A 27355-nucleotide genomic window follows, 5' to 3' on the forward strand; every position below is an offset into this window, starting at 1 on the left:
ACCAAGCACCCTATCAAGTCTCCTCCTGAACACCTCCAATGATGGTGACTCCACCACCTCCCCAGGCAGCCCATTCCAATGGGCAATCACTCTCTCTCTGTAGAATTTCTTCCTAACCTCCAGCCCAAACCTCCCCCGGCGCTGCCTCAGGCTGTATCCTCCTGTTCCGGTGCTTGCCGCCTGGGAGAAAAGACCAACCCCCACCCGGCTACAACCTTCCTTCAGGTAATTGTAGACAGCATTAAGGTCTCCCCTGAGCCCTCTCCTCTCCAGGCCAAGCAACTCCAGCTCCCCCAGCCTCCCCCCACAAGGCCCGCACTCCAAACCCCTCACCAGCCTTGTTGCCCCTCTCTGGACACGCTCCAGCAAGGCAACATCAGCTTTTATTTCTCATTATCCTACTCTGGTTTTATTGCTAAGAAATTAAAAAGCAGTTTCCCTGAGTTAAGTGTCTTTTACCCATGATGGCAATTAATGAATAATCTCTCCCTTGTTCTGATCTCAACCCATGAGATTTCTGTTAGATATTTCTCTCCCTGACCAGCTGTTCTTCAGCCAGAGTCAATCCACCTAACTAGGTCTTCTGTATCATAAAGGCCTCTGTGCTACTGGATTGAAATTTTGAAGGTAATTGATTTTCCAGCATCATATAGAACAGAGAAGTAATTTCTGGAAAGCTGCTGCTCCATGAGAAGCCAGAGTTTGGTTCTGACAACCCCACTTTAAGGTCTCCTGTCACTTTTTGGTGACACTGAATGCAGAGATCAAGGACTTCATCAGAAAACAGTCCTGAAGCTTCCACTTAGTGTCTTGCCTGAGCCTTTAAGACTTGGTATTTATTAGAGCAGTTTGAATATTGAACTCATATTTAATATGAGTTTTTGCTGTCTACAGCTACCAGCCAGGAGGGGTTTGGTCTCTTCTCCAGGGCAACCAGCAACAGAACAAGAGGACACAGTCTCAAGCTGTTCAGGGGAAGTTTAGGCTCAAGTGAGGAGAAAGTCCTTCAGAGAGAGTTGTTAGCCATTGGAATGTGCTGCCCATGGAGGTGGTGGAGTCACCATCCCTGGAGGTGTTCAAGAGGGGATTGGATGTGGCACTTGGTGCCATGGTTTAGTAGTCATGAGGTCTGTGGTGACAGGTTGGACTTGATGATCTTTGAGGTTTCTTCCAACCTTATTGATTCTAATATTACCATTATCCATGGTCTTGCAGAAGATGGCGGATGGAATCTATCTGGCAAAGAATGGATGTAGATGGAATACCCATTTTGGTGATGCCAAATGGGGGTTTTCAGTGGCAGAAGCTAAAGGACTATCAACACTTGTCCAAAGATTGTTGAGAAGTACCAATGAAGTCCAGGAGAAAAGTGCTACATATGACTGTGAAAAAAAGGGACAAAGTGGTGATGTGAATTCAATAGTTCACAGCAGGAGGACATCATTGGTGTTAGATCCACCCCGTGCTTTATTTGCATGTGTCAACATATGGTAGGGTAAAAATCTGATTCCAGTTTCTACAGAAACTAAGGAAAACTATACAAATTCAACTGATAATGACACTGCATCGATGCATTATTAACAAGAGGGACTTTATCTTCTTAAGTAAACTGGAAATTATTGTGAATAACTGGGACACAAATGAAGTGTTTCATGCTCTTGTAAGTATTTAAATTCCCCTAGTTGTTAAACAGCAGGCATCATTAATTAGCAAAACCCATTAACCTTCTATGTGAGTTGGTCACATAGAACATATAGGTGTTCAAAGTTAAGTCATGGTAGGAATTAAAACCAAGGAATTTAGGTTTCAAGTGAAATAGTCACTGTCATGCTTACCTGAGCTGCTTTCCTAACTCCTTTTTGGTCCTGAATTTCTTTATTAAGATTCGACTCTGAATTCTTGGCAGAGGAAAAAAAATAAATAAAGCCATAAACAATGGATAAGAAAACAAATCAATGGACAGCAGCAACATCAGAGTAAAGACAAGCACAGCTGTCAGACTTTTTCTCAAGTATCATAAAACTATTCAAAAAAGGAAATTGCAAGAGAGCCTCAGGCATAAGAGGTGTGTAGAAACAATACTGTAGGAAAAGCAACAATATTTCCCAGATTTAAGGTAATTTATTTATGGTGGCTTCAAATCATTTCTAATAAAACCCAGAACATTTCACTTCAAGGTTAACAGCTGTTTAGTACATGATTATAGCTTGCATCTTGAAAACATCTAATTTAATGTATGTCAGGTCAGCCGACCATCATAGCTATACTGGATTACAGAACCAAGTCAGACTAATTACAGCTTTGTTTCCTTGTTAAGTGAATTTTTAGGGAGTGGAAATCTGATTATTTAAGACAGACTAGGCACAGCATAGCCGATAGAAAAGAAATGCACTCAATCAATTCTGTTATTGATGATTACTATTCAAGTTTTTTCATTCACATCCACATCTGCACTTTGAAGGTGCATATGTGTGGTAGGTACAATCGCCTACCCCTCACAAGCACAGGGGCCTGACAGACACAGAGCAGGGGGCTGAGGCTTGCTGGAAGCTGATAAAGATCAGCTTGACATCTGGAGACATTAGCTGGGCCTCCAGGCTCAGAAGTCTTTTTGTTGCTTGGAGAACTTGGCCCTCCAACTAACTGACCACAGCCAGACTTGCAAAGGTATGAATGGAGTTCTGCTAGGGAGAGAGTAGAGAGCTCTTTCCAAAGAGAAGCATCCTGGCAGTCAGATTTTCTCCCCTTAGAAAGGGATTTCCTCATCCCCCCTTGTTGAGTGTATCTGGGTACCCATGGGGAGATTTTTCTCATGTGAATGAGTGTGTGCACATCTTGGTTCATCTCTCCAAACAGTTTCATTAGTTGTGCAGCAATATTCTCCCAACTGACATCCAAATCTGCAATTTACTCCATTGGAAGGAGAGCAGATTAACTGCAATAAATCCACAGTTTTCAGGTGGCTGTGGCTGTCTGTTTTGTGGATGCCTCCACAACAGTATGCCATCAGCACTTGGAGAGGGAAGTTCCTGCACAAGGAGGACAAGCATCTCCTACACACCACATAGGAAAATACAAAACCAGGTGCCAAGCATCACTGTAGAGTCATAACCCAAAGATTCTCAGGAACTTGACAGGGATCGGTGCCCACATGGAAAACAATTCCTGTAATCAATAAGTAAAACCCTTTCTTTTCCCTCTAAAGGCAAGTTTATGCATGTGCTCCAAGCAACAAGTCATGCCCGTGGCCCAGCCCTGCCCTCCCCCTCACACCACGTCGCCCACATATGCATACAGATTATCCGACTCCAAATCCTGAGTCTATCAGACCAACTGCAGCATCTGGACTGCTCTCCAAAATGCAGCAACATTTGGAATGACTGATGACAGCACTTGGTGATTGCATGAATATATTTTCACTCCATTCAGTAGCCCAAGGACACAGTTTAACTGGTGGTTACAGACAAACATGTTTTTCAGACACAGCAGGGGGTAATTGCGCTCAGAATATCAGCAGAGACCAGGCAGCCAACTATAAATTGCATCTTCCCTTACATGATCATATGCAAAATTCACCACTGCTCAACTGTTGCTTAAGTAGAGAGATGTCTTAGCTTCTCTGCACTCCACTCACACTTTTACCTTGCAAACAGCACTTGCACCTGGTTGCCTTCCCTGTGTATGTCTTCATGGAATGTGCTGCCCAGGGAGGTGGTGGAGTCACCATCCCTGGAGGGGATTGGACGTGGCACTTGGTGCCATGGTTTAGTCATGAGGTCTGTGGTGACAGGTTGGACTTGATGATCTTTGAGGTCTCTTCCAGCCTTGGTGATTCTGTGATTATTGCTGTATTTAGCCTTTGCATAAGCACTGTTGACAGAATGGTCATCCTCAAGCGGTAGGAATGAAGGTACGAAATCAACAAGACCACCACGGCAACTTGAGTGGTGCATGAGTTTTCTTTTTAGCCTGCCATTACCTCTGACCATTTAGCAACCAACTTACTTTCTCTTCCAGAGACTGGGTGGGGTTTTTTGCTATTTTTAAAGTGTTAAAATCATAAGCCATCATAAAATCATAAAATCACAGAATCACAGAATTCCAGGGGCTGGAAGGGACCTCCAAAGATCATCCAGTGCAACCCCCCTGCCAGAGCAGGTTCACTCACACCAGATTACACAGGAACGCATCCAGGCAAGTTGTGAATATCTCCAGAGAGGGAGAATCCACAACCTCCCTGGGCAGCCTGTGTTATTATTAAGATGCTTGTGCAGTAATTATCTGCTACAAAGATCATTATTTTCAATTCTTCCACTCTAAGTAATGAATGCAATTAAAAATTATACCTTGTAAGAGATTACTTCTGCAGTTTTGCTTTTATTCAAGTCCTCACGCTTGCTTTTTGTTTCGCTGAAGGACAATTCAGCATTGCAGAGATCTTCATTTGCTCTTGCTATTTTCTGTTCAATCTCAGACATGCTTTTGCAAACAGTTTCTACTTCTGATTGATACACCTTCTTTTCCCTTGCACTGTTGAAATGAAACAGCCAATCTTACATTTTGCTTTATAAAGTACATTAATTAAAAGTAAAACCCATTATTGAACGAGTAAAGCTAAAACATTTCCACATCCAAAGCATTTCATCATCCTGCCATTTGATGCTGAATACACTCAAGTCTTCCTCAAAACTGTAAAGTCTTTATTCATGTGTATAAGAATAGAACATAGAATTAACAAGGTTGGAAAAGACCTTTGAGATCATTGAGTCCAACCTATCATCCTACACTATCTAATCAACTAAACCATGGCACCAAGCACCCCATCCAGTCTCTTCTTAAACACCTCCAGTGATGGTGACTCCACCACTTCCCTGGGCAGCACATTCCAATGGCCAATCACTCTCTTTATGAAGAACTTCTTCCTAACATCCAGCCTAAACCTCCCCTGGTGCAGCTTGAGACTGTGTCTCTTGTTCTGATGCTGGTAGCCCTGATAGTTCATTGATATCAAAACAACTGCATTATTTTTTCCCCTCTATATATCTGCACTGTAAACTTGTATCATAGAATCACAGAATGGCTGAGGTTGGAAAGAACTTCTAGAGATCATCTGCTTCAGCTAGCCTGCTCAAACAAGGCCACCTAGGACCATGTCCAGATGGCTTTTGAATACCTCCAACCAGCTTACTGTGATTCCCAAGCAGTTGGCTAGTGCGATGGAGACAGGAACTCAGTCCCAATACAGCTGAAACTCCAATCTGACCTTTCCAAAATGCAAAAGGTGACCTAGAGACCTCAGTAAAGTCACACACCTGTGAGACTGTGATAAGAGCCACGGATGCAATAGAGCTAACTATCTTCACCAGCAAGAGGTATAACAGTCCTACTAAAACTCTGAACTCTACATAAAAGAGTGGTAACTACCATGCCCATCTGACATTGGTAACGGTATAAGCACAGATGGCTGGGACAGCTGAGGGAAAGCTGATTGTTTAAGACGCAGGCTTGCAAGCAACTGCACAGAACGGCAGGTAATAACAGTCCTTGCACCAGCCGGGAATCGAACCCGGGTCGCAAGAATGGGAATCTTGCATGATACCACTACACCACTGGTGCTTCTGACAGCCTAGGAGAGCCAAACCGCCAAGGACTAGCCCAAGGTGCCATGGGTTGCATGAGGCAGTTAGTGATCAAGACAGCCCTTTAATACAAAGGATTCCTTGTCCTTTCTTCATCTGATGAGACTAAAATAATCTTGCTCAGATCACAGAAATATTGAGGCTGGAACAGACTTCTGAGATCATCAAGTCCAGCCTATGAGCTAACACTATCACATTGACAAGACCGTGTCACTAAGATCTAAAAGACTAAGGTTCCGTCACAAGATACCTGGAGATAAGTCTTGGAATATTCTAGGTGAAAAAATTAGTGCTTGCTTTCCCCCTCCCAACCCCCATTTGTTTTTTTAAGGCATTACTTCTTTCTGATTTTTCACAAGAACTCTGCATTTTCTCCCTCAAGTCCTTCATTTTCACACTTCAAAATGTCCAGTGCTTTATTCATACTGAGAAGCTTTTGCTTTCTATTCTGTCAATCACTCTCCCTGGTGGATTTTAATGAACATTAAAGCATAAAGACACCTGCAGCACAAACTGACGTTATCTCAACTCACCACTTGGGTATTTTTTCTGTATGCAAGCAGTTTTACTTCATTTCTGTAAAGACAACTTTCAAATACTTCCTAATTCTTCCACAGCTTTAATGACTTCAGAAGCATCATGTGATATTTTTATATCAGACAGTTCATTATTCAAGTCTTCTGTCTAGAAAACAGTTTGAAAGTTAAGCAATGCAAATATCTCTTATATTTGTCATCATTAAACAACAACTTTAAAAGGAAGGATATTAAGCATAGCAAGTTCATGCTGTATTGTTCAGCTGCACATTGCCATCATGATGTAACCTAGCAGAATCAGTAAACTTCACAGGATCAGTAAGCAGAGATTCACATCCTGCTAATTCATACAGGACATCACACCTCAAGTTCTTCCCAGCCTCAGGACTTTCCTTGATATCTCAGTGTACCTATTGATTTAATACAGATCCACACAGAGATCCAATGAGGGATTAGCCACTGGAGCTTAAGGATAGATGAGGATGCTATGGAAGCAAGCATCTATAGGATATGGAAAACATCTCCAGTGGCTTTAGATTAAGGCATGCTTGCTCACTGAGTCTGATGGACATTGTTTTCATCACTTCTTTCCTCTGCAGAAGCTGAAACAACAGAGCTACCCTAGCAGGTCTTACCTATACAATCTCTACAGAGATATTGGCCTAACTCAAATATGTCTGGACAAGTGTCACCAAATAGGATCAGGGCTGATAAAGATGCTAGCATAAGGGTAGAGAATACATGTGGGAAGATCAGGACAGATCTAGATTCTGTATTTAATGGATCCTTAGCAGGAACAAGCTATCTGTCCAGGGAGGTGGTGGAGTCATCACCCCTGGAGGTGTTCAGGAAGGAACTGGATGTGGCACTTGGTGCCATAGTTTAGTCAGGAGATCTGTGGTGACAGGTTGGACTTGATGATCTTTGAGGTCTCTTCCAACCTTGGTGATTCTGTGATTCTGTGATCTGGATGCACAAACAACAAAAGTACCAGGCATGTAAAACAGAATTAATATCCTATTTTATTTACACACACATATATATGTAAGTTTTGTTGTAAGCTCCTAAATCCTATTTTAGGCATTTTCTACTGGTTCCACATATGGAGCTGTCAGTCAGTGGAAAACTCCTAGTTCGGATTCTAAACTGCCAAGTACAACAGGATTTCACAATGAATGCCAGACAAGTATAGCACTTGTTCTGAAAAGAGGGGAATTTTCAGTAAAATAGAGTATCACTCTGTATGCTGTAAGAGTGCATCACATGCCACCTTGAGTCAAGAAAGAAATAGGTCTACTTTAAGGGGACATTTATGCTGTCCCACTAAATGCACACTTCCACAGAATCATGGTAGGATGAACATGAGCCTGCAGTGTGCCCAGGCAGCCAGGAGGGCCAATGGCATCCTGGCCTGCATTAAGAACAGTGTGGCCAGCAGGAGCAGGGAGGTCATTCTGCCCCTGTACACTGCACTGGTTAGGCCACACCTCGAGTACTGTGTCCAGTTCTGGGCCCCTCAGTTTAGGAAGGAGGTTGACTTGCTGGAACGAGTCCAGAGAAGGGCAACGAAGTTAGCGAGGGGCTTGGAACACAAGCCCTATGAGGAGAGGCTGAGGGAGCTAGGGCTGCTTAGCCTGGAGAGGAGGAGACTCAGGGGTGACCTTATTGCTCTCTACAACTACCTGAAGGGGGGTTGTAAACAGGCAGAGGTTGGTCTCTTCTCCCAGGCAGCCAGCACCAGAACAAGAGGACACAGTCTCAGGCTGCACCAGGGGAAGTTCAGGCTGGAGGTCAGGAGGAAGTTTTACACAAAGAGAGTGACTGCCCATTGGAATGGACTGCCCGGGGAGGTGGTGGAGTCGCCGTCACTGGAGGTGTTCAGGAGGAGACTTGACAGGGTGCTTGGTTGCATGGGTTAGTTGATTAGGTGGTGTTGGGTGGTAGGTTGGACACGATGATCTTGAAGGTCTCTTCCAACCTGGTCTATTCTATTCTATTCTATTCTATTCTATTCTATTCTATTCTATTCTATTCTATTCTATTCTATTCTATTCTATTCTATTCTATTCTTCTATTTCAGATGGAAAAGACCTACAGAATTGAGTCCAGCCATTATCTAACTCTGCTAAGTCTGGTGTTAAACCATGTCCCTCGGCACCACATCTTTGTGCCTTCTAAAATCAGCTGGAAGCGGTGTTTAAAAGATAAACACTACTAAGCAGATTATGCATCTAGCACCTAAAAATGACACTTAAAGGGATGTAAGAAAAATGGCACATTTTAATAGATAAAGGTGAAAAAGAATTCTACAACAGAAGAATGGCACAAGAGTCCTACAGAACCTAGCACCTCTTATTTTCAAATCAGTATTTGTAGTTTTACAGAGGACCTTAACTCTTAAAGATAGGAAATATTCAGGCATTCATGCACTTTTCAATAAAAGCTACTCATTTACTTGCTTGTTTATAAATATTCAAGACTCACTTTGCTGTTCCAACATTTTGCATCTTCCTGGATTTCTGCTTTTTGCTCCACTACCTCCTCAAGGTGTTTTTCATCCTTTATAATCTTCTCCTCTGTTTCTTTTAACTTCATACAGCATTCGGTCCAAATAAATTCAGAACGCTTTAACTCCTTCCTAATAGAAATACACACAAAGTGAATCCATCTCGTTGGAGATATTCCAAGGTAGTCCCTTCTCCATAAAGGAATATGTAAAGCAGATCTGAATTAGTAAAGGTTTATTTTGATTCTCTACTACATTTCTCCAACAGGTATGCATGAGAGGATCTCAAAATGCCTGCCCTGGCAGGTTCATGCCATTTCAGCCAGACATCAAAACTACTCATGCTGCCAGTTCACTTGTGCTTAACCGACCTGCCAGCGTTACAGCTTCTAACTGGACATCTGAACAGGCACTGGGGTGGATGAGCACAAGACTTTTTTCCATACCTCACACATCAAACAAAATAGGAGTCCATTTCTTTCTCTGCTAGTGGTTGAAACTAATTGAGAGGCACTTTCACTTAATCCACTGCACTGTCATCAAATCATGGAACTGAGTTGGAAAAGACCTTTAAGGTCATCAGGTCCAACCATCTTGTGGTCAAATGTCACTGGTAAAGAATATTTTTACTGACATAATTCCTTATGTAAGAGGGAACTTGCAGACAGTAGGCATGGTCAAAAGAGGGGATAAGGACTTGATTTGCACTCTGAATAGCAGATTTGTCAGCATTATAGAAGGAAAATTTGCCATAATTACAGAAAGAGATAATGAAAGTACAACAATTGTCAGGAAAACACTTTCACAACACACTTTTAGGCTTCATTATAGACTTTGCACAAGCCTCTTGTTGCAGCAGTGTGTGAGAATGGTGAAAGGCAGAAGAAACAGAGGGGAATAAGGTTAAATTTTACAATGATGGCTGGTGCTTGTCCACCATTCTTATTATTGTTTCAGCAGGCAGAAAAGAAGAGTTTCCTCCATGCTCCCCAGAGGACTATCTTGGTCATTAACACATTCCAAGCAACAAAATAAATCCACCACAGAAGAACTAAGACCAATAGTAGTTGAATTTTAGACACATCTCCTGCATTACAACCCAAATAAAACCTGAGCAAGTTTTGCATACTTAAACACTGTAAACCAACAGAAAAAATAATGATGAGACTTCATCACTAATTCAACAACCATTCCTTCAACAATACTTTGATAGACAATCTTTCTTTATTTGCTTTCAAGATTTCCATCCATTGCCAGAGAAAGACTTGTTTGAAAAGTCACATTCCAAGTGTCACAAAACACGTGTAACACGAGTGTGATACCCAACACTTCAAACACCTCTGCTTTCTTAGATCACATCACCCATAAAAGATAAATGATATGTGGAATTATTCTAATGGCAGACACTTAACAGGCATAGGCTGTCATTCTCTCCTCATTTTACTGCTCAGCTACAACTTTCTGTGTACAGGCTCATGGAAAAGCACAGTACTACCAGCCACAGCAAATGTGTGAGAACAGCAGACTGTGCTGTGTGATGCACCCCAGACTCAGTATTTTGAGTTTCATGCAGTCTTCACATTCTCGCTGATGGCACTGAACATAAAGAAGAGTATCAGCTGCAGAACAGTCTTTTGAGTCTGTGTCATCACAGATCTGTCTCACACCCATCAATACCACATTGTCCTAATCCTCCTCAGATGGCAGCTGAGAGGTTGACTTCCTCTGTAACTTCAGTATGACTTTAATTACAAAGCCAGCAAATGGCTGAGAAAACAAAGCCAAAAAAATATACACAGTAGGGTAACACCCCATCCCTCACCCCCCCCTAAATCTAGAGTATTTCTTCACTGAGGGGGAGAAAGAAGTCTTCTACTCAACTTTTTCCTCATAAATGTTGATACTCCTTAAAAAACCCACCTGTATCATTAACAGCTTTAATCTGCATTCACACAAACGAAACAGGCTGCAAGATGAACTGTGGTCTGCATCACTGCCATGTGATATGAATAGGAAGTCATTTCAATAGGTGGAACAGAAACCATACATGGTATATTTCTATCAGAATAGATGATGAATTTCTGGTATTAGTTACTTGTTGCTGTTATCATGGAGATTTCCCTCATTATTGCTTGTTTCAAAGAGTTTCTGTAAAGCAATTTTAATGCACCTCAAAACACTGGCTTGTTACAGGAAGCCACCAGATTTTCATGCACATGAAACAATCTCAAGAGTCCTGATTTCCAGCAAGACTACCAAAACAAAGCAGGAAAACTGCCTATGTTGCCCTACATCCACTAAGCAAGCTGACAGCTGTGACACACTGACAGAATCCTAAAGGGAATTGAACAAAATCCTGCATAAAAGACTATTAAAATGTGAAGTAGTCAGAAGGCAAGATGAAAAATTATAATGCTAATGAAAAAATGCAGAAGTATGATTAAACCATCAATTTTCATTGAAAGAATAGGTCAGCAGGATGGTATCTCTAAGTCTCCTTTCTGTTGCTTTGATATATTTACCTGAAAGGGCAAGGGGCAGGGAAAAGTCTGCATAGAAGGTGATTAAAATGGGCAAAGTCAGAAAGAACTAAGGAACTTCTTTAAAAATTCAAACTATATGTAACTGAGGAACGAACCAGCACATACCATTTAATGTCTGAATTGAACTGAAATACAAGAGCAGAGGAATTAAGCACACCTTGAAGTGTCAAGTGAACTGCAATAAATCCAGAAAGGCAGTTTATGGATTTAGAATAGAATTAACCCTGTTGGAAGAGACCTTCAAGATCATCATTTCCAACCTATCATCCAACACCACCTAATCAACTAAACCATGCAACCAAGCACCCTATCAGGTCTCCTCATGAACACCTCCTCCTCAGGCAGCCCATTCCAATGGGCAATCACTCTCTCTGTGTAAAACTTCCTCCTAACCTCCAGCCTAAACCTCCCCTGGCACAGCTTGAGACTGTGTCCTCTTCTTCTGGTACTGGTTGCCTGGGAGAAGAGACCAACCTCTGCCTGTCTACAACCCCCCTTCAGGTAGTTGTAGAGAGCAATAAGGTCACCCCTGAGCCTCCTCTTCTCCAGGCTAAGCAATCTCAGTTCCCTCAGTCTCTCCTCATAGGGCTTGTGTTCCAAGCCCCTCACCAAACACTCAGAAACTCTGCTCAACATTTAGCAGAGTTGAACAAGCTAAGAAGATGTTAGATTAAGTAAGAAATGGAACTTTCCATTTCAATATACTTCTGGACATTATCCCTTCCTTATTCAGCTAATGTGATCTAGGACAAATATTTCTTTTCTTTCTAATTCTATTTCTCATATGTGCATTTCCACTCCTTTATGTATAATTCTATTCATTTGAGACTGGACATTAGGAAACATTTTTTCATGGAAAGAGTGGTCAGGCCTTGGAATGTGCTGCCCAGGGAAGTGGTGGAGTCACCAACCCTGGATGTGCTTAAAGCTAATGTGATCCAGGACAAATATTTGTTTTATTTATCATTCTATTTCTCTTATGTGTATTTCTATCCCTTTATTTATAATTCAATTCATTTATGTATTCATCTATGTATAATTCTATTCCTTTAGGTATAATTCTATTCATTTAGGTATAATTCTAGTCATTTTAGACTGGACATTAAGAAACTCTCTCTCATGGAAAGAGTGGTCAGGCCTTGGAATGTGCTGCCCAGGGAGGTGGTGGAGTCACCAACCCTGAATGTGTTTAAAGGTCGTTTGGATGTTGTGCTTGGGGATATGGTTTAGGGGTGAACCTTGTAGGGTAGGCTTCTTGGTTGGACTTGGTGATCCTGAGGGTCTTTTCCACCCTGAATATTTCTGTGATTCAGTAATTCTGTGATCTTAATTAAAAACAAACAAACCCAACCAACCAACCAACAGGAAACCCCCCAAATAAACAAAACAACAAGACCCCAAAAGCCCAAGCAACCCCAAAGAAACAAAATACAACCTCCCACAAAACAAACAAACAAACAAAACCCCCCAAATAAACAAAAGGCAAAGATCAAAACACCTCCCCCCCAAAAAAAATCAGCAGAATTTGAAATGGTGTCTAAAAGCAGATTTCTGTACTGTGATTGCCACTATTAAAACTAACAGGACATCATAACACTCTATCAAGCTCTTCCTTGTATTCACTCAGCTGCATCTCAGCAGAGCTGATTTCCTCATACACAGATTTTATCTTCTCTTCAGGCTCTTCATCAACACTTTTCGTTGTCTTTTGGATTTCCCTGAGTTCACAACAAGCCTCACTGTATCTTTTTGATGCCTAAGAAAATAAAACAAGCTTTCTGAAAGGTGTTTTCATGTTTAAAATAAGCATGTTTAAAATAAGCATCAAGATTTGTCTGATAAAGACAAACTGAAATGTAAAGCTGAAGATGTACTTTAATGATGGCATATAACAAGTTCTGCATGGTCTGCAGTCGATAGAATCCTAGGAAAAGAAAACAGAAGGTGGTGTAAAACTGCCCAACATAATGAAATGTTAGCAAGAGAGGTTTTGTTCTGTTAGAGAACTTGGAAGTTACTGTGCAAAGGTGGCTACTTCCATGGGAAGATAGTGACCTCTGGAGCAGAAAGAAAGAAATAAAGCTGAAAGAAGCAACTGAGATTTCAGTCAGCAGTCTGGCAAAATCATTGCTTAAACATCTCCTAGAGGATGTGCAAGCCCAGCAGACAATGGGGCCCTCAAAGGACACAATTTTCAGTGGTATAAATAGTAATGAGACACTCAGCTCTTAACTGCTCTCAGATTGGTTGGACTTGATGATCTCTGAGGCCTTTGCCAGCCTGGTTGATGCTATGATTCTAAGATTATGCATGTCTATTGTCTCTGCTTTAAAAAATACTACAAATGTAAGACAATTAACATGAGATAAAATCTTCATTCGCATCTAGCACTTCACTGCTCAAAGTAGCTCTCTGGCTACTAAAAGCTGGAAATTAAAAATGAAATAGCTGCTTTAATTGCAAGGAATATCAAGGATCAGTTGCTTTTCTAAGGCCATAGGAGAAAAAAGACAAACAAAGAAACAAACCTGAGTAATAAACAGCATATAAATTAGAGCACAATAAATAATTTGAGAGATAGAAATATGATTGAAAATACATATGAAAAGAATAGAATAGAATAGAATAGAATAGAATAGAATAGAATAGAATAGAATAGAATAGAATAGAATAGAATAGAATAGAATAGAATAGAATAGAAATAGAAATAGAATAGAATAGAATTAACCAGGCTGGAAAAGACCTCAGAGATCATCGAGTCCAACCTATCACCCAACAACATCGAATCAACTAAACCATGGCACCAAGCACCCCATCCAGTCTCTTCCTAAACACCTCCAGTGATGGTGACTCCACCACCTCCCTAAGCAGCACATTCCAATGGTAAATCACTCTTTCTATGAAGAACTTCTTCCTAACATCCAGCCTAAACCTCCCCTGGTGCAGCTTGAAACTGTGTCCTCTTGTTCTGGTGCTGGTTGCCTGGGAGAAGAGACCAACCCCTTCCCGGCTACAACCACCTTTCAGGTAGTTGTAGAGGGCGATGAGGTCTCCCCTGAGTCTCCTCTTCTCCAGGCTAAACAACCCCAGCTCCCTCAGCCTCTCCTCATAGGGCTGTGTTCAAGGCCTCTCCCCAGCCTTGTTGCCCTTCTCTGGACACATTCAAGTGTTTCAATGTCCTTCTTAAACTGAGTGGCCCAGAACTGGACACAGGACTCAAGGTGTGGCCTAACCAATGCAGAATACAGGGGCACAATGACTTCCCTGCTCCTGCTGGCCACACTATTCCTAATGCAGGCCAGGATGCCATTGGCCCTCTTGGCCACCTGGGCACACTGCTGGCTCATATTCAGGTGGCTGTCGATCAGCACCCCCAGGTCCCTCTCTGTTTGGGAGCTCTCAGCCACTCCAACCCCAGCCTGTAGCTCTGCATGGGATTGCCGTAGCCAAAGTGCAGCACTCGGCACTGGGACTTGTTTAATGACATCCCATTGGATTCTGCCCATCTGTCCAGACATCAATTTTAAGCTACCTAAAACTTTGCCACAGTTTGATTATTCAGCCTGATATTATGCACATTAGGCATTTTTATCAACAAATATAAAATTATAAACCCTATAAACATAATCATTATAAATATTATAAATACAACAGCAAATATTAGGGGAAATGCACATCAGCTTTCAAAAATAATTAAACCTTATAACCATTTTTTGGTTATAACATCTCCACATCCTGGAACAAATGCTGATGCCTGTCAGAAATCTGTGAAGGATCTATGCAAATATCAGGTATGTGCCTTCTGCCCTTCCTTGGAAAAATCCCACATGAAATCCACAGGCAAAGTTAGAACTACATGCCATATCAGTTTAAGAGACCTTTATTCAAGCCAACATCATTATCCTTCCTGGATTTTAAGTGCCTTTTCCGTAGTGCTGTGGGCACACAGTTCCCAGTCTTTGTGCACAAACTTAAAGCAGACTTTGGTGCTTCCAAAAGGCTGCTGCTGTCTGAAAGAGTGTGCAGGGCAGAAGTTCTAAAGGATATGTTTGTACTCTTTGTACTCACCTTGCCACAAGCCACTAACATATCCTTTGCAGCCTCATCCGCCAGCTTCAGCTTTTCTTCCAGCAGAGGGCTGTGTTTCTTCGTGAAGTCTATATCCTCCTGAATCTCTCTGTTGGCTTTCTGCCTGAAGGATTTGGGTTTGTACCTGTGGCAGCTGACAGCTTTTACAATACAAACACCATTGTAGCTCTGAGATCTCTTGACCATACCTTTCATATTCTGTTAAAAACAATAACAATTAGCATAACAGAATGTGAGCATCCAAGTGACATCATGAATACTTAGTGAGATTAAGAAACATGTTGTCATAATAAGAAGTGTAAGACCTGTGAAATGTTGCTGTAAACTACTTTGAAAGCCCAGAGAGGAGATGGTACAAGACATCACCACGTATAACATTAGCAGTGGAACTGTTTTCCAACTCATCCTTAATAACACTAGGACGTACTTCAAGCAAATCTTCAAAGGGTGGTTTAGTTTTTATGAAGGAAATTAAAACACCTAGCCTGAAGGCATATATAGAGGAGGTTATTTTAACACAAAAGCTGCTCTGCTGAGCTTCCTAGTCTCCAGCAACAGACATATGTGGATGCAGGTGAAGAACAGGGCAAGTACAAACCACACATCTTAGTATGTCAACCATTTTCAGTTCAGGGACATGTGCTGAACTAAACCAGCTTTGATGAAGCTAAACTACAAATATAAACTCAAAGCCAACCAACAAACCATATTCATGTCACCATGTAAAAGTATTGCCAGTCTTAATTGAGTTTGTTGCATTTAGTTTTCTGGCTTTGCCATAAATTCCTATGGGTCTTTACAAGAAAATCTGTGACTAGACCACTAATTGCTGAATCACAGAATCTTAATGGTTGGAAGGGACCTTGACAGCTCATTCAGTCATAGAATCATAGAATTGTCAGGGTTGGAAGAGACCTCAAGGTTCATCCAGTTCCAAAATCCCTGCTATGAGCAGGGACACCTCACACTAGATCAGGTTGCTCAGAGCTACATCCAGCCTGGCCTTAAAAATTTCCAGGGATGAGGCTTCCACCACCTCCCTGAGCAACTTGTGCCAGTGCATCACCACCCTCATGGGGAAGAACATCTTCTGAACATCAAATCTGAATCTACCCAACTTCCCTGCCAGAGCAGGATCCCCTAGGGCAGGTCACACAGGAAGGCACCTAGGCAAATTTGAATGCTTCCCAAGGAGACCCCACAACCCCTCTAGGCAGCATGTTCCAGGGCTCTGTCACCCTCACAGTGAAGCTTTCCCTTATGTTCATGTGGAACCTCCTGCGCTCCAGCTTGCATGCACTACCCTTTGTCCTATCATTGGACATCACATTTTATTTTACTTAAGGGGAAAAAAAAAACACACTATAAAAGTATTACAAATTGTGTCCTGCAGCTGCAGATGTTCTGTATGGAAAAATCATTGGTATGAAACTAGGGGAAGTAAAATAAGATTATCAGATAAGGAAAAAATCAATGTCTCAAGAGCACTAAACTTTGCCATAAATTTGAAAGACAGAGCCACATTTTATGGAGGAAAAAATAGCTCTCCAGCTCTGAGAAGCAGCTGCAGAATATCCAATGAAATCCCTTAACAGGACTTTTCACTGAGTTAACAAGACATAAATGACAAATTTACCACATTATTATTTCATTGCTGCTGAAAGTTGAAAAGACATCATATGAATAAGTGGCTTTTCTATATCATACAAAATAATACCTAACATTAAGATGAATAAAATGTGTTTCACATTGGATTTTTGTTAAGATTTCAGAGGAAGTAAGCTCTGAAGATAGGTCATGTCACTACCATCAGCTCATTGTGCTGCAGGACACATGCAGCAGGAGCCAGCAATAATGGAAACCAAGGGGAGGATGAAAAAAACCCCAGCATTCAGTGTCTACTCTGAACGGGTCATGCAGACTCTTAATTAACAATCTCCTGGGTTTGCAATACTTAGATTAGGGATAATTATAACATCCCTGAGAGGCTTTTTTTCCTTTATCTTTAATTCCATTTTAGCATAATTTTTGTCTTACTGATAATACTGTGAAAAGTTATAATCCTGCCAATTGCAAATTCACTCCCAGGACACAGCATCCACTGACAAATGAAGGGAGTAGAGTTGGTTAATTTTCACAGCCAAACTTCAGGCTGGTTTATTTTGCCTTCTTGTTGTGGGTTTTTTTACCATACTGTATCATTGCATATATTAACAGAACTGAAAATGTGTTAATTATATTCCACTATCCCAAACTTCTGATATTTATAGAGAATGCTAAGCAGTCAAGTAAAAGCAACAGGAATGTACAGCAACATGCAGAAATCATTTACAGCTCAATCACTACAGGTAAGGACATCCAAAAGTAAAAAGCTCACATCCTGAAGTCCTGTGCTGACTAATGAAGGCTCTATTATCATTCTCCTCTTGTAGTTCTTTACTTCTGTAAAACTGACCTTTTAATTGCCACTGGATTTTCTCCTGAAAGCAGTTTCTAACCCATCAATGAATTTTAATTCTGATGCTTTATTCAATTTCCTCCTCTGTTTTCAGGGCATCATAGATTGTCTTTTGGAGGCGATTGATTTCAAGGAAAGCAATCTCTGCAAACTGCCAACAACTTGACACAGATTTCTGGTTTCCAAGTCAAGAGTTAATCATTGGTTACAATAAGCAAGCACACACATGTTTTTCTGATTGGCTGTTAGGGATGTGCACTATTTGACATTTTGCCTTCCTGGGGAAGGAAGAGAGAGAAAGAAAAAAAACAGCATTTGGAACTAAACAACTCCTGGCTTGCCTCCACGTAACCTTGATTTTGATTCAGTAAGCACAGCCATGGAAGACTCTTGCACTGTCATTTGTTGAAGATCTCAGGATGATGTGCACCAGAATACGCACTAGAGTCCCAACTTTGACTTTACATCCAGGAACCTCCTGTTCAGACAGTATCCACTTCAGACCATGGAATTCCTGGTTTAGTCTATGATTTAACTCAGAAACCTTATCTTATAGTTCTGTTTCAGCTTCTCATTCCTTGTCCAAAACTGAACATTTATTGTGATTTTAATAGTGTCACTCTTATGCTACTTCTCAGTGTTGAACATTTCATAGCACTTCCCTTTTATTTTTCCAAACATATTCAAGCACAGCAAATTCAGAAGAGTAAATATTGGTCCCTATTACAGTAAAAACAACTATGATCAGACCATAATTCTTATTCCTGGTAAGCAATTGAATGAAAAGTAATAAATATCCTTAGTTTCAATATCAATACCTTTTTGCACAGCTGCAGGGAGCTGCTGAAGCCTCCAAAGTGACATGCTAGCGATTTTCATGCCAAGCTTCTTGCTTCACTGTCTCTCCAGCTCCAAAGCTTTTTCTGCCTCCTCATGATCAGCCTCCAACCATTTAATTAGCTCAGGAACTTCCAAAGTTACTGCTTTTCCAAAGCAAAGCTTCTGTTTCCTGCTCTGAGGTTAATGTCTTGATGCCTTTAAAAATACATTAAAAACCATTTTTTTTTTTTTAATGAAAACTTAATCATATGCTCTTTATTCAAGCTTCTTTCTCAACACAAAGTTGGCCTGTTCACATATATCAGAGTAAGCAGCATTGCTGACACTTCTGCCTTTAAAAATACATTATAATTATTTCTTAGCAAGGCTTAAATACACACAGCTATTCCAGCTTCTTTCTCAATGTAAAGCTGCCTCCTCACATCTATCAGGGCGAGCACAACCGGTTGCAAATGGAACTTTCACATTCAATAGCATTTCTCTCCAGCACGGGAAATTCAATTTCCAATGATGAGTACAACAAAAATCCATTCAAGATAGATGGTACAAAATGTTCATCCTTGTCTTGTTCATTGGGTAAGTAGTTATGGAAATAATAGTGCAAGTTCCTAATTATCTCAGTTTTTACAAGTGTATTTATTTAATTTTATTCTTCTAAGTTTCAATTCACAGAATCACAGAGTCACCAAGGATGGAAGAGACCTCAAAGCTCATCAAGTCCAACCTGTCACCACAGACCTCACGACTAAACCGTGGCACCAAGTGCCATGTCCAATCCCCTCTTGAACACCTCCAGGGATGGTGACTCCACCACCTCCCTGGGCAGCACATTCCAATGGCAAATCACTCACTCTATGAAGAACTTCTTCCTAACATCCAGCCTAAACTACCCCTGGTGTAGCTTGAGACTGTGTCCTCTTGTTCTGGTGCTGGTTGCGTGGGAGAAGAGACCAGCCCCCACCTGTCTATAACCTCCTTTCAGGTCGTTGTACACAGCAATAAGGTCTCCCCTGAGCCTCCTCTTCTCCAGGCTAAGCAACCCCAGCTCCCTCAGCCTCTCCTCGTAGGGCTTGTGCTTAAGGCCTCTCCCCAGCCTCCTTGCCCATTTACTTCATTAAAATCTTTGGAGTGTCTCAACAGCACTGAAATGACACTGTAATGAATTTTTGTGCACCCATGCTGCTCAAAAATTGTCATTTCATTCTGTGAAATTTAGCTATCAAAAACACCTCACTTAGTTTTGTGATACAGGATTTTTTGAGGTCATCATCCATTGCCCTGATCCGTGAAAAATGAGAATTATCTAAGGTCCAGAGTCCAAAACATCTCCACTTTGATTCCACAGTCAATAATTCCCCAGATTATTTTGATTTAAAACTGCAAGCACTGAAAAGCAGGACAACTGCTTCAAATCTGGAGTGAAATTTTGGCTTCACTGCCATCAACAGAAATATTATCACACAGTTTACTGCAGACAGGATTGCCTCAGGCTAGTAGTACTTAAAAGGTTGCACATTGGCTTAGAGAAAAGAAAATTGCACACAATCTCTTTAATATTTAAAACTTAATTCAAAAATGGATAATCTGAGTAAGGACACAAAGTGTCAAAGCCAGAACTCTGTGTTGGGATTATGCTATGAACACCCTGCAACAGCAATGCAGCTCTTTGTTTCACACCAACTAAATGAAACAAAAGCTGCAGCATTTCAACCACTGAGCATAACTAGTTCAGCTGGTTCAGATCCTGGATGGGTTAACACAGCCTGAATCTAAATATAGCAATGTAAATTATCTCCTTGTATGCAGGATGATTTAATATTACTTAATATAGCATTTAAAATGAATGCCTTTCACCTTGGCAGATGACACACGGATTTCAAAGAATACTCACATCATTTACAGAAGACAGAGCAGGCAACTATTATCAGGAATGCAAAGCATATATTAAATGAGGACAAGTAACTTACACCACCGAGATTGAGTATTATGAAATCTTTTTACCTTCACAAGATTCATCAGCTTCTTTAAAATCCAATTTGCTGGAGAATGATAACCAAATATCTTCAATAGCTTCAGCACTGACATGTTTTGTTTGACTGTAGATAAAAGCCACTGTCACTGAAGAATTTTAGACTTAATTTAGATTAGCATTGTTAAGTAAATATTACTTTCACTAAATCAAAAATGCCTTTATTGAATCTTACACATTTAAAGGCTGCTTAATTAAATTTAATAACTATGGGTTATACAGCGGAATTATTAATTGCACCATTCCCATATAAATGCTTTTCTTAGATAATATTTTTTTTCCCAGAGATACAAGAAGCAGATTTCTTTACATCTTGTACTTACATAGATCTTTATTTTTTGTCCTGGTAACTCAAGCATTTGCCAAAGAGAAACTGTTGAAGAAAAGCTGTTACTCTTTCCAAGTTCTTCATGCACGTTAGCAATGCGTGTTACACTTCCCAGACTCTTCTAAGAGGCAGAAGCATTCATTGCTGTCTTTGTGCAGACACAGGAACACTGCCACTGCAGGTAAGGTGTACTTTCAGTTTTATCAGTGTAAGGGAAGTCATCACTTGAAGGTCAACATCCAAGAATGCTTATACATTATGTTCCAACCCAAAATATAAAGCAATGAGAGCTTGAAATAAGTACCCTTAGTCATATTGAGGTACCTGAGATAACTGGCAGAATTGGCCCAATTTCAGAGGTGTCAATAACAGAACAGCTTGGTGCCATGGTTTAGTTATGAGGTCTGTGGTGACAGGTTGGACTTGATGAGCTTTGAGGTCTCTTCCAACCTTGGTGATTCTGCGATTCTCTGTGAACAATCACCAACAGGAACTCATCACTTAGCTGGGTCTGAGACCTGCAACCATCTTGAAAAATTAAACAAGAGGAGAAAAGCCATAAGAAACTCTCCATAAACACCTTTGGTCTTCTGAAGCAACTAGATCCTGCAGACACTAAGAATGTTTGTCATAGGATAGGATGGGATAGGATAGGATAGGATGGGATAGGATAGGATAGGATAGGATAGGATAGGATAGGATAGGATAGGATAGGATAGGATAGGATAGGATTAACCAGGTTGGAAAAGACCTTTGAGATCATAGAGTCCAGCCTATCATCCAATACCGTCTAATCAACTAAACCATGGCACCAAGTACCCCATCCAGTCTCTTCCTAAACACCTCCAGTGATGGTGACTCCACCACCACCCTGGGCAGCCCATTCCAATGACCAATCTCTCTTTCTTAGCTGCAGTCTACATTACAAAAGAACTTGGTCAAGTCCACAGCTCACAGAACAAACTCCACAGCCAGACTAACACTTCATCAAATAATCACCAGGCATTAAAACAAATGCATCATTTTGTATGATTCTGTATGTATGATTCTTACCAGGGCATTTTCTCCTCCTAAAACACACAATCATACCGCAAAAGCAAAACATGAACTCAATTATACATCTCAGATGTTATGCACTTTTTCAATTTCCTAACAAAAGGCATAATAGAATGTTGAGTTTTGTTTCATAAGAGGATGTAATTACATACAGATGAATGCTTTTTAACATTTTTAAATCATTCCAAAGTGTAATAATTCCCCAAAACTATGCCTCTCCAAACATTTGCTAATGAAGCCCAGGCTTTGTACACACCTGTTACATATTACTTGATTTTTAGGGGTTTTAATCCCTCAATACTGTTGATTTCATTTTCACTCTTCACCTCTGCACTTTGTTTTAAATCTCAGAACTACAACAGAGATTCTCTCTGAAATTCATACGATTTTTTTTCCTCATTAGGGCTATGTCCAGCACAGTAAATTAAGCAGAGAGGGAAGTGCTCTGGGCCCAGCAACTTGATTGGCTTTAACCATTAAACTGTTACTAAATCTTACTGATACAGCTGGTGAGGGAAATTATCACATTCACAAACCACTTCCAAGCACAAGCAGTAAGTGCAGTGTCTATCCTGGTTCAGAGGGTAAGAATTAAGCAGTATGGATACGAGGTTCTCCATGTCAACTGGACACAGTGCTGATAATACTTAACTTACTAGCAAATCATATGCAAATCTAAACTCCCTCTCTTTGTAGTATCTTTAAAAGCATTAATGATTGAATACTCATACTGCAGCAACTCCAGCTTTTCTCCTCTTAACTTGTAGTTCCAATGTCACCATCTAGAGGCCTCAGGTTATTTTGAATCTCTGTACATTAGGTAACAAGATTTTAGATGTGGAAAACATGCACAGTTTAAGCTAACATTAAAATGAATAAACATATGGAGTTGCCAATGCTCATCCCTCTAAGTCCTGTATACTGATGACAAAAGGATGACATTAAAATAATGTCACTGGTCTCACATTTTAAATAAAGGTGTGGTAGTGTGAAGGTGTAATCCATCCACCACATAAAGCACAGCTAACTCAGTAGGAGAAGCAAATGAAAAGGTGTCTGAGGCTGTATAAGATTTCCTATCAGATTAACATCTACATTCTAAGTGAAGATACGTCTGTAGTCTGTGCACCTTGGATTCTTCTAGTATCTGTGCTGCAGTTGCAGAAATCTCCCTGCAGAGCACTGAGCAGTGTTTGTGGAATACTAATCTAAGACAGCCTTCCCGATGTGCTGCAATGACGACATTATCTCAGTATTGGGGATTAATTATTTAACTATAACTTGTCTGTGCAAGCAGTGATCAGATCTTCCTGCTGCAGTGTAGACATATGCAAAATTTATTAACATATGGAAAAGACTTCTCCAGTAAAAGTGAATTATTTAAATTATACTAATCATGTTCTCAAAGAAGTTAGGGGGAAGATTTTAGTCTATCTTCAAAAGGTATAGACTGCTTGTCTTCTTTATCTACCTACTCATTGTATTAGCTTCCCTTTATTCTTGGTTCTATTCATGCAAAACCTATAGAGGCTAGGAAAGAATCATGTGCTGCTAGAGAAAGAGTCATAGCATTCTCAAATTCATGTCTCTCAGTGTAAGTGTAAAGAAACTTTGCAGTCAAGGAATTGTTAAGTACTGCTTACTACACATGACAGAGAATGGCACACAGATCAGTTTCCATGTTTACTCAAGATGAGGATAAAAATGATTTTGCAGATAGCTGAAGTAATTTAACCCTGTGTGTATCTGAATATATATATATATGAATATATCATATATATATGATATTGTGGTAGATATTGTTTAATAAGATTGACTTGTCAAAACTGTTGAGTAGATGCAAAGCAGCTCACGACCAGCAGATGAACCTCCTGGGTACTGTTTTGGAGACTACATAGGACATGAAGTTAAATTTCTATAAAATACAGCATAGTAATCCTATTCAAAAACTTGTTCCTAGGAGCCACGTGGCCATTTTCAAATATAAAGGTACCTGCTGGAAGCATTACTCTATCTTCAATTCTAGCTCTTGAATGTGAGGAATGGTTTTGTTGATACAAGGCAATGGTGTATTTACAGTAGCACAGCTACACTGCTTTTTGGGAATGCACTTGCTCTTGTCTGGAGAAAGAAAGGGAATACAGAAGGCTGCTCCAATTCACATGTGGGCTGAATCCAGATTTTCTTATACCTGATTTTACTTTAATTTGAAACTTGCAAAGCTTCTGTCTTGAAACTGACCAAGAATACTGAACAGCTACATCTGTTCTTACTATGCAGACTTTTTAGACAAGATTTTATTCCTTTTTAAATACAATCTCACATACAAGGAGAGAGACTTAAAAATGCTTGCAGAACAAGAGGGAATATTTTCAAAGAGATGAGATATAATAAAGAGGGCTAAGGCCAAAATAGAATTTGCTATAACTAATTTTACATAATTAATCCCAAATGAATTGAGCTTGATGATTTTAAACTAGTCCTCAGCAAGGGTTTTCTCCAAACAGAAAAAGTAATAGTAGAACCCAAAAAGGCAAAGGATGGCAGCTACTATAGAAGCACCTAGAGGAAAATAGGTCACAGGGCCTTAGAGGCAAGCTTAGACTTATGTACACCATGCTTAGTTCCAGCAAATGTTTGTTTCAGCCTTACAAAGGGATGAAGTTCCAGAACAGTAGTTCCCATGCTGACAATTTAAATCTACATGACATATATGAACTGTTTTACAAGAACATGTGGATTTCCAAGTCACATTTTCTTTAAACTCTGTTAGCCTTATAACCGCATAAATAAATGATATTGCAGCACATTATTGAATGTTAACTATTTAATTAATGCACAGAACGGGACTCTGACTGCAGAGGTCACTAATGAAAAGTGTCAGGAGCCAGAGCAAGACACTGAAACCTAGCAGCAGAGCTATTAAAAAGTCTAAGAAGCTGTCCTACAAACATGAAACATTAACCTAATTATGTTCAGGGGGATACAATGCTTTAATGTGCCTTGGAGATGAACCAAAAAAAACAATAACAGTAATAGGGATTAAACTGTAAAACAGAACCAGGCAACCTTCATATACAGTCCATGGACTGGGGGCGGGGGAGTGGGGGGTTAAGAGAGAATAATCTCAGTGCCTTAATGAAAGTGTCAGCCTAAAATATTTTAAGTCCATATGCTACACAAAGCTCTTTCAACTTCATCGTAAACAGCCTTACTGGAATGGAAGAGAGTGTTTACAAGATTTTGTCTGAAAAGACAGCCCACTAAAATTGGTATCAAAACCTGTTCCTCGAGCCAGAAACTTTCACAGGATGCCTACACAGCACAGTCCTAGCAAAGTATTGCATAGGCTTTGTGTCTTTCTTGTTCTCTTAAACACAACAGAGAAGATCACATTTTGAGACCAACATTACTTTCATATCACTTTTTTTGCTGCTAGCTATTACTCTTACATTTTACTTAATTATCACCAGTGTTGTTGTAAAAATTCTGTTTATTCTCTTTTCATCCCCAGTGCAGCTATTTTTAAAGAAAATTGACATTTTTGAACAGCTTCAGTGAAAAGAGATGACTCTCTTACTGCCACAGTCTTCCTTGGTAAATGCAAATGTTTTTTACAATGCAAGACTAATCCCTTTGTAAAAGTAAGCTAGAAATAGACCTCAGTGAGAAAGTGGATTTACCATTTTCTTAAAATCAAAAAAACTCAGTTGAAATGACAAGTTAAATACAGCCAGCCTTGTTTTCAGAGAGCAAACCGAGCGACACCAGTAATTCAGTGACTTACACTCAACGTCTACAAATGCATCCTTTGTATGAAGGTTTGTCAAGCAGTGTGACAGGTAAGAACCAAGAAAAAGGACCAGGGTTATATAATGTTGCAAATACACAGTATTAAATATTTTCTGATGTTTTAAATGTAAAGACCTTATAGTAGTGTCCTCCCTACTCTAGTCATGAGGTCTGTGGTGACAGGTTGGACTCGATGATCTTTGAGGTCTCTTCCAACCTTAGTGATACTGAATACTGAATACATACCTGACATACCCTGGGATGGTTCATTACTGCCCTTAGAAGAACGGGAAAATGACTCCATTTCATACACTGCTGCTGGTAGCAGTTTTCATCCTCATGATCAGAAAAATAACAATACATATGCATGTTGATGTACACATACACACCTTTTAGAAACTCTTCTTTCCATCAGCAAAACAATCTATTCCATCAGTGATATATCTACAATACTTTTAAAGGTCGGCAAACCCACGTTCACTTCTCCTCACTAAGGGACAAGCAGCAATTAAACAGCTGGTGCCACAACAAATCAGACAGTGGATGCTCTTTAAATAATGGAATTACAGTTAAAAAGCAAATAAACCCCAAAACAACCAAATTTCTACCTCTGTGTCTTGGGGTTATTAAAAATTGCGTATGTTCTTTTGTGTCCTATCCTGACAGTGGTAATTAACACTAACTGGGAAAGCTGTGAAAAACAAACCAGATAACCTATGAGATGAATTTGCATTAAGAAACTGCAAAACTGTGAAAACCAAAATGGATAACCTATGAGATGAATTTTCATTAAGAAACTGTGAATGGAAGAGAGGTCCACAAAAATGTTGTCTGAAACGCTGTCATCTCAATGGACAAAAGACAGGTAAGGAAGGAAAATAATCAGCTCATTTGCATATAAACTTGTAACTCAGATTTACCACAATAAACAAAACCAACATCATTATTTATTTATAATTTAAATAATTCAGACAAACAATGCTAGCTGAAAACAGGTAGTTAAGGCACAGCACATCAAGCTGTGGTAATTTAACAAGATATTTTATCAGCCTTTAAAATTCGTACCTCTGACAAGTAACTCTATTGCCATACAGAGGTCCAGGTGGTAGACACCTCCTGGGCTGTGCAATTGGAGTATTAGAAGCCCACAGTGAGTTGTGGTTTCTAACTATTATCAGCCTGCACAAATGGAATGGAATGGAATGGAATGGAATGGAATGGAATGGAATGGAATGGAATGGAATGAAATAGAATAGAATAGAATAGAATAGAATAGAATAGAATAGAATAGAATAGAATAGAATAGAATAGAATAGAATAGAATAGAATAGAATAGAATAGAATAGAATAGAATAGGAGTTAGAATAGAGTTAGTATCATAGTATCATAGTATCAGTCAGGGTTGGAAGGGACCACAAGTATCAGCCAGTTCCAACCCCCCTGCCATGGGCAGGGACACCCCACACTAGATCAGCCTGGCCACAGCCTCATCCAGCCAGGGCTTAAACGCCTCCAGGGATGGGGCCCCAACCACCTCCC

General features: G+C 40.2%; 1 protein-coding gene and 1 non-coding gene across 2 annotated transcripts in view; both read right to left on the minus strand.

Moving 5' to 3' along the window:
- CCDC178 (coiled-coil domain containing 178) overlaps window positions 1–26906 on the minus strand; it is a 135808-nt gene extending 108902 nt beyond the window's left edge. The window contains 15 exon segments of the mRNA XM_068158723.1: window positions 1836–1898; window positions 4347–4530; window positions 5978–6118; window positions 6247–6319; window positions 8656–8806; window positions 12822–12980; window positions 15293–15407; window positions 15409–15511; window positions 18590–18746; window positions 18748–18806; window positions 20613–20707; window positions 22022–22057; window positions 24019–24145; window positions 26072–26134; window positions 26882–26906. Of these exon segments, the coding sequence (XP_068014824.1) occupies window positions 1836–1898; window positions 4347–4530; window positions 5978–6118; window positions 6247–6319; window positions 8656–8806; window positions 12822–12980; window positions 15293–15407; window positions 15409–15511; window positions 18590–18746; window positions 18748–18806; window positions 20613–20707; window positions 22022–22057; window positions 24019–24145; window positions 26072–26134; window positions 26882–26906 (1551 nt within the window).
- Window positions 5546–5616, minus strand: TRNAG-CCC (transfer RNA glycine (anticodon CCC)). The gene has a single exon. It is a non-coding gene; the product is annotated as a tRNA-Gly (tRNA).
- Window positions 26907–27355: the final 449 nt, after the last annotated feature.

Source organism: Melanerpes formicivorus, unplaced genomic scaffold, assembly GCF_026170545.1.
Source record: "Melanerpes formicivorus ecotype bairdi unplaced genomic scaffold, bMelFor1.0.p_v2 SCAF_42, whole genome shotgun sequence".
Lineage (NCBI taxonomy): Eukaryota > Metazoa > Chordata > Aves > Piciformes > Picidae > Melanerpes > Melanerpes formicivorus.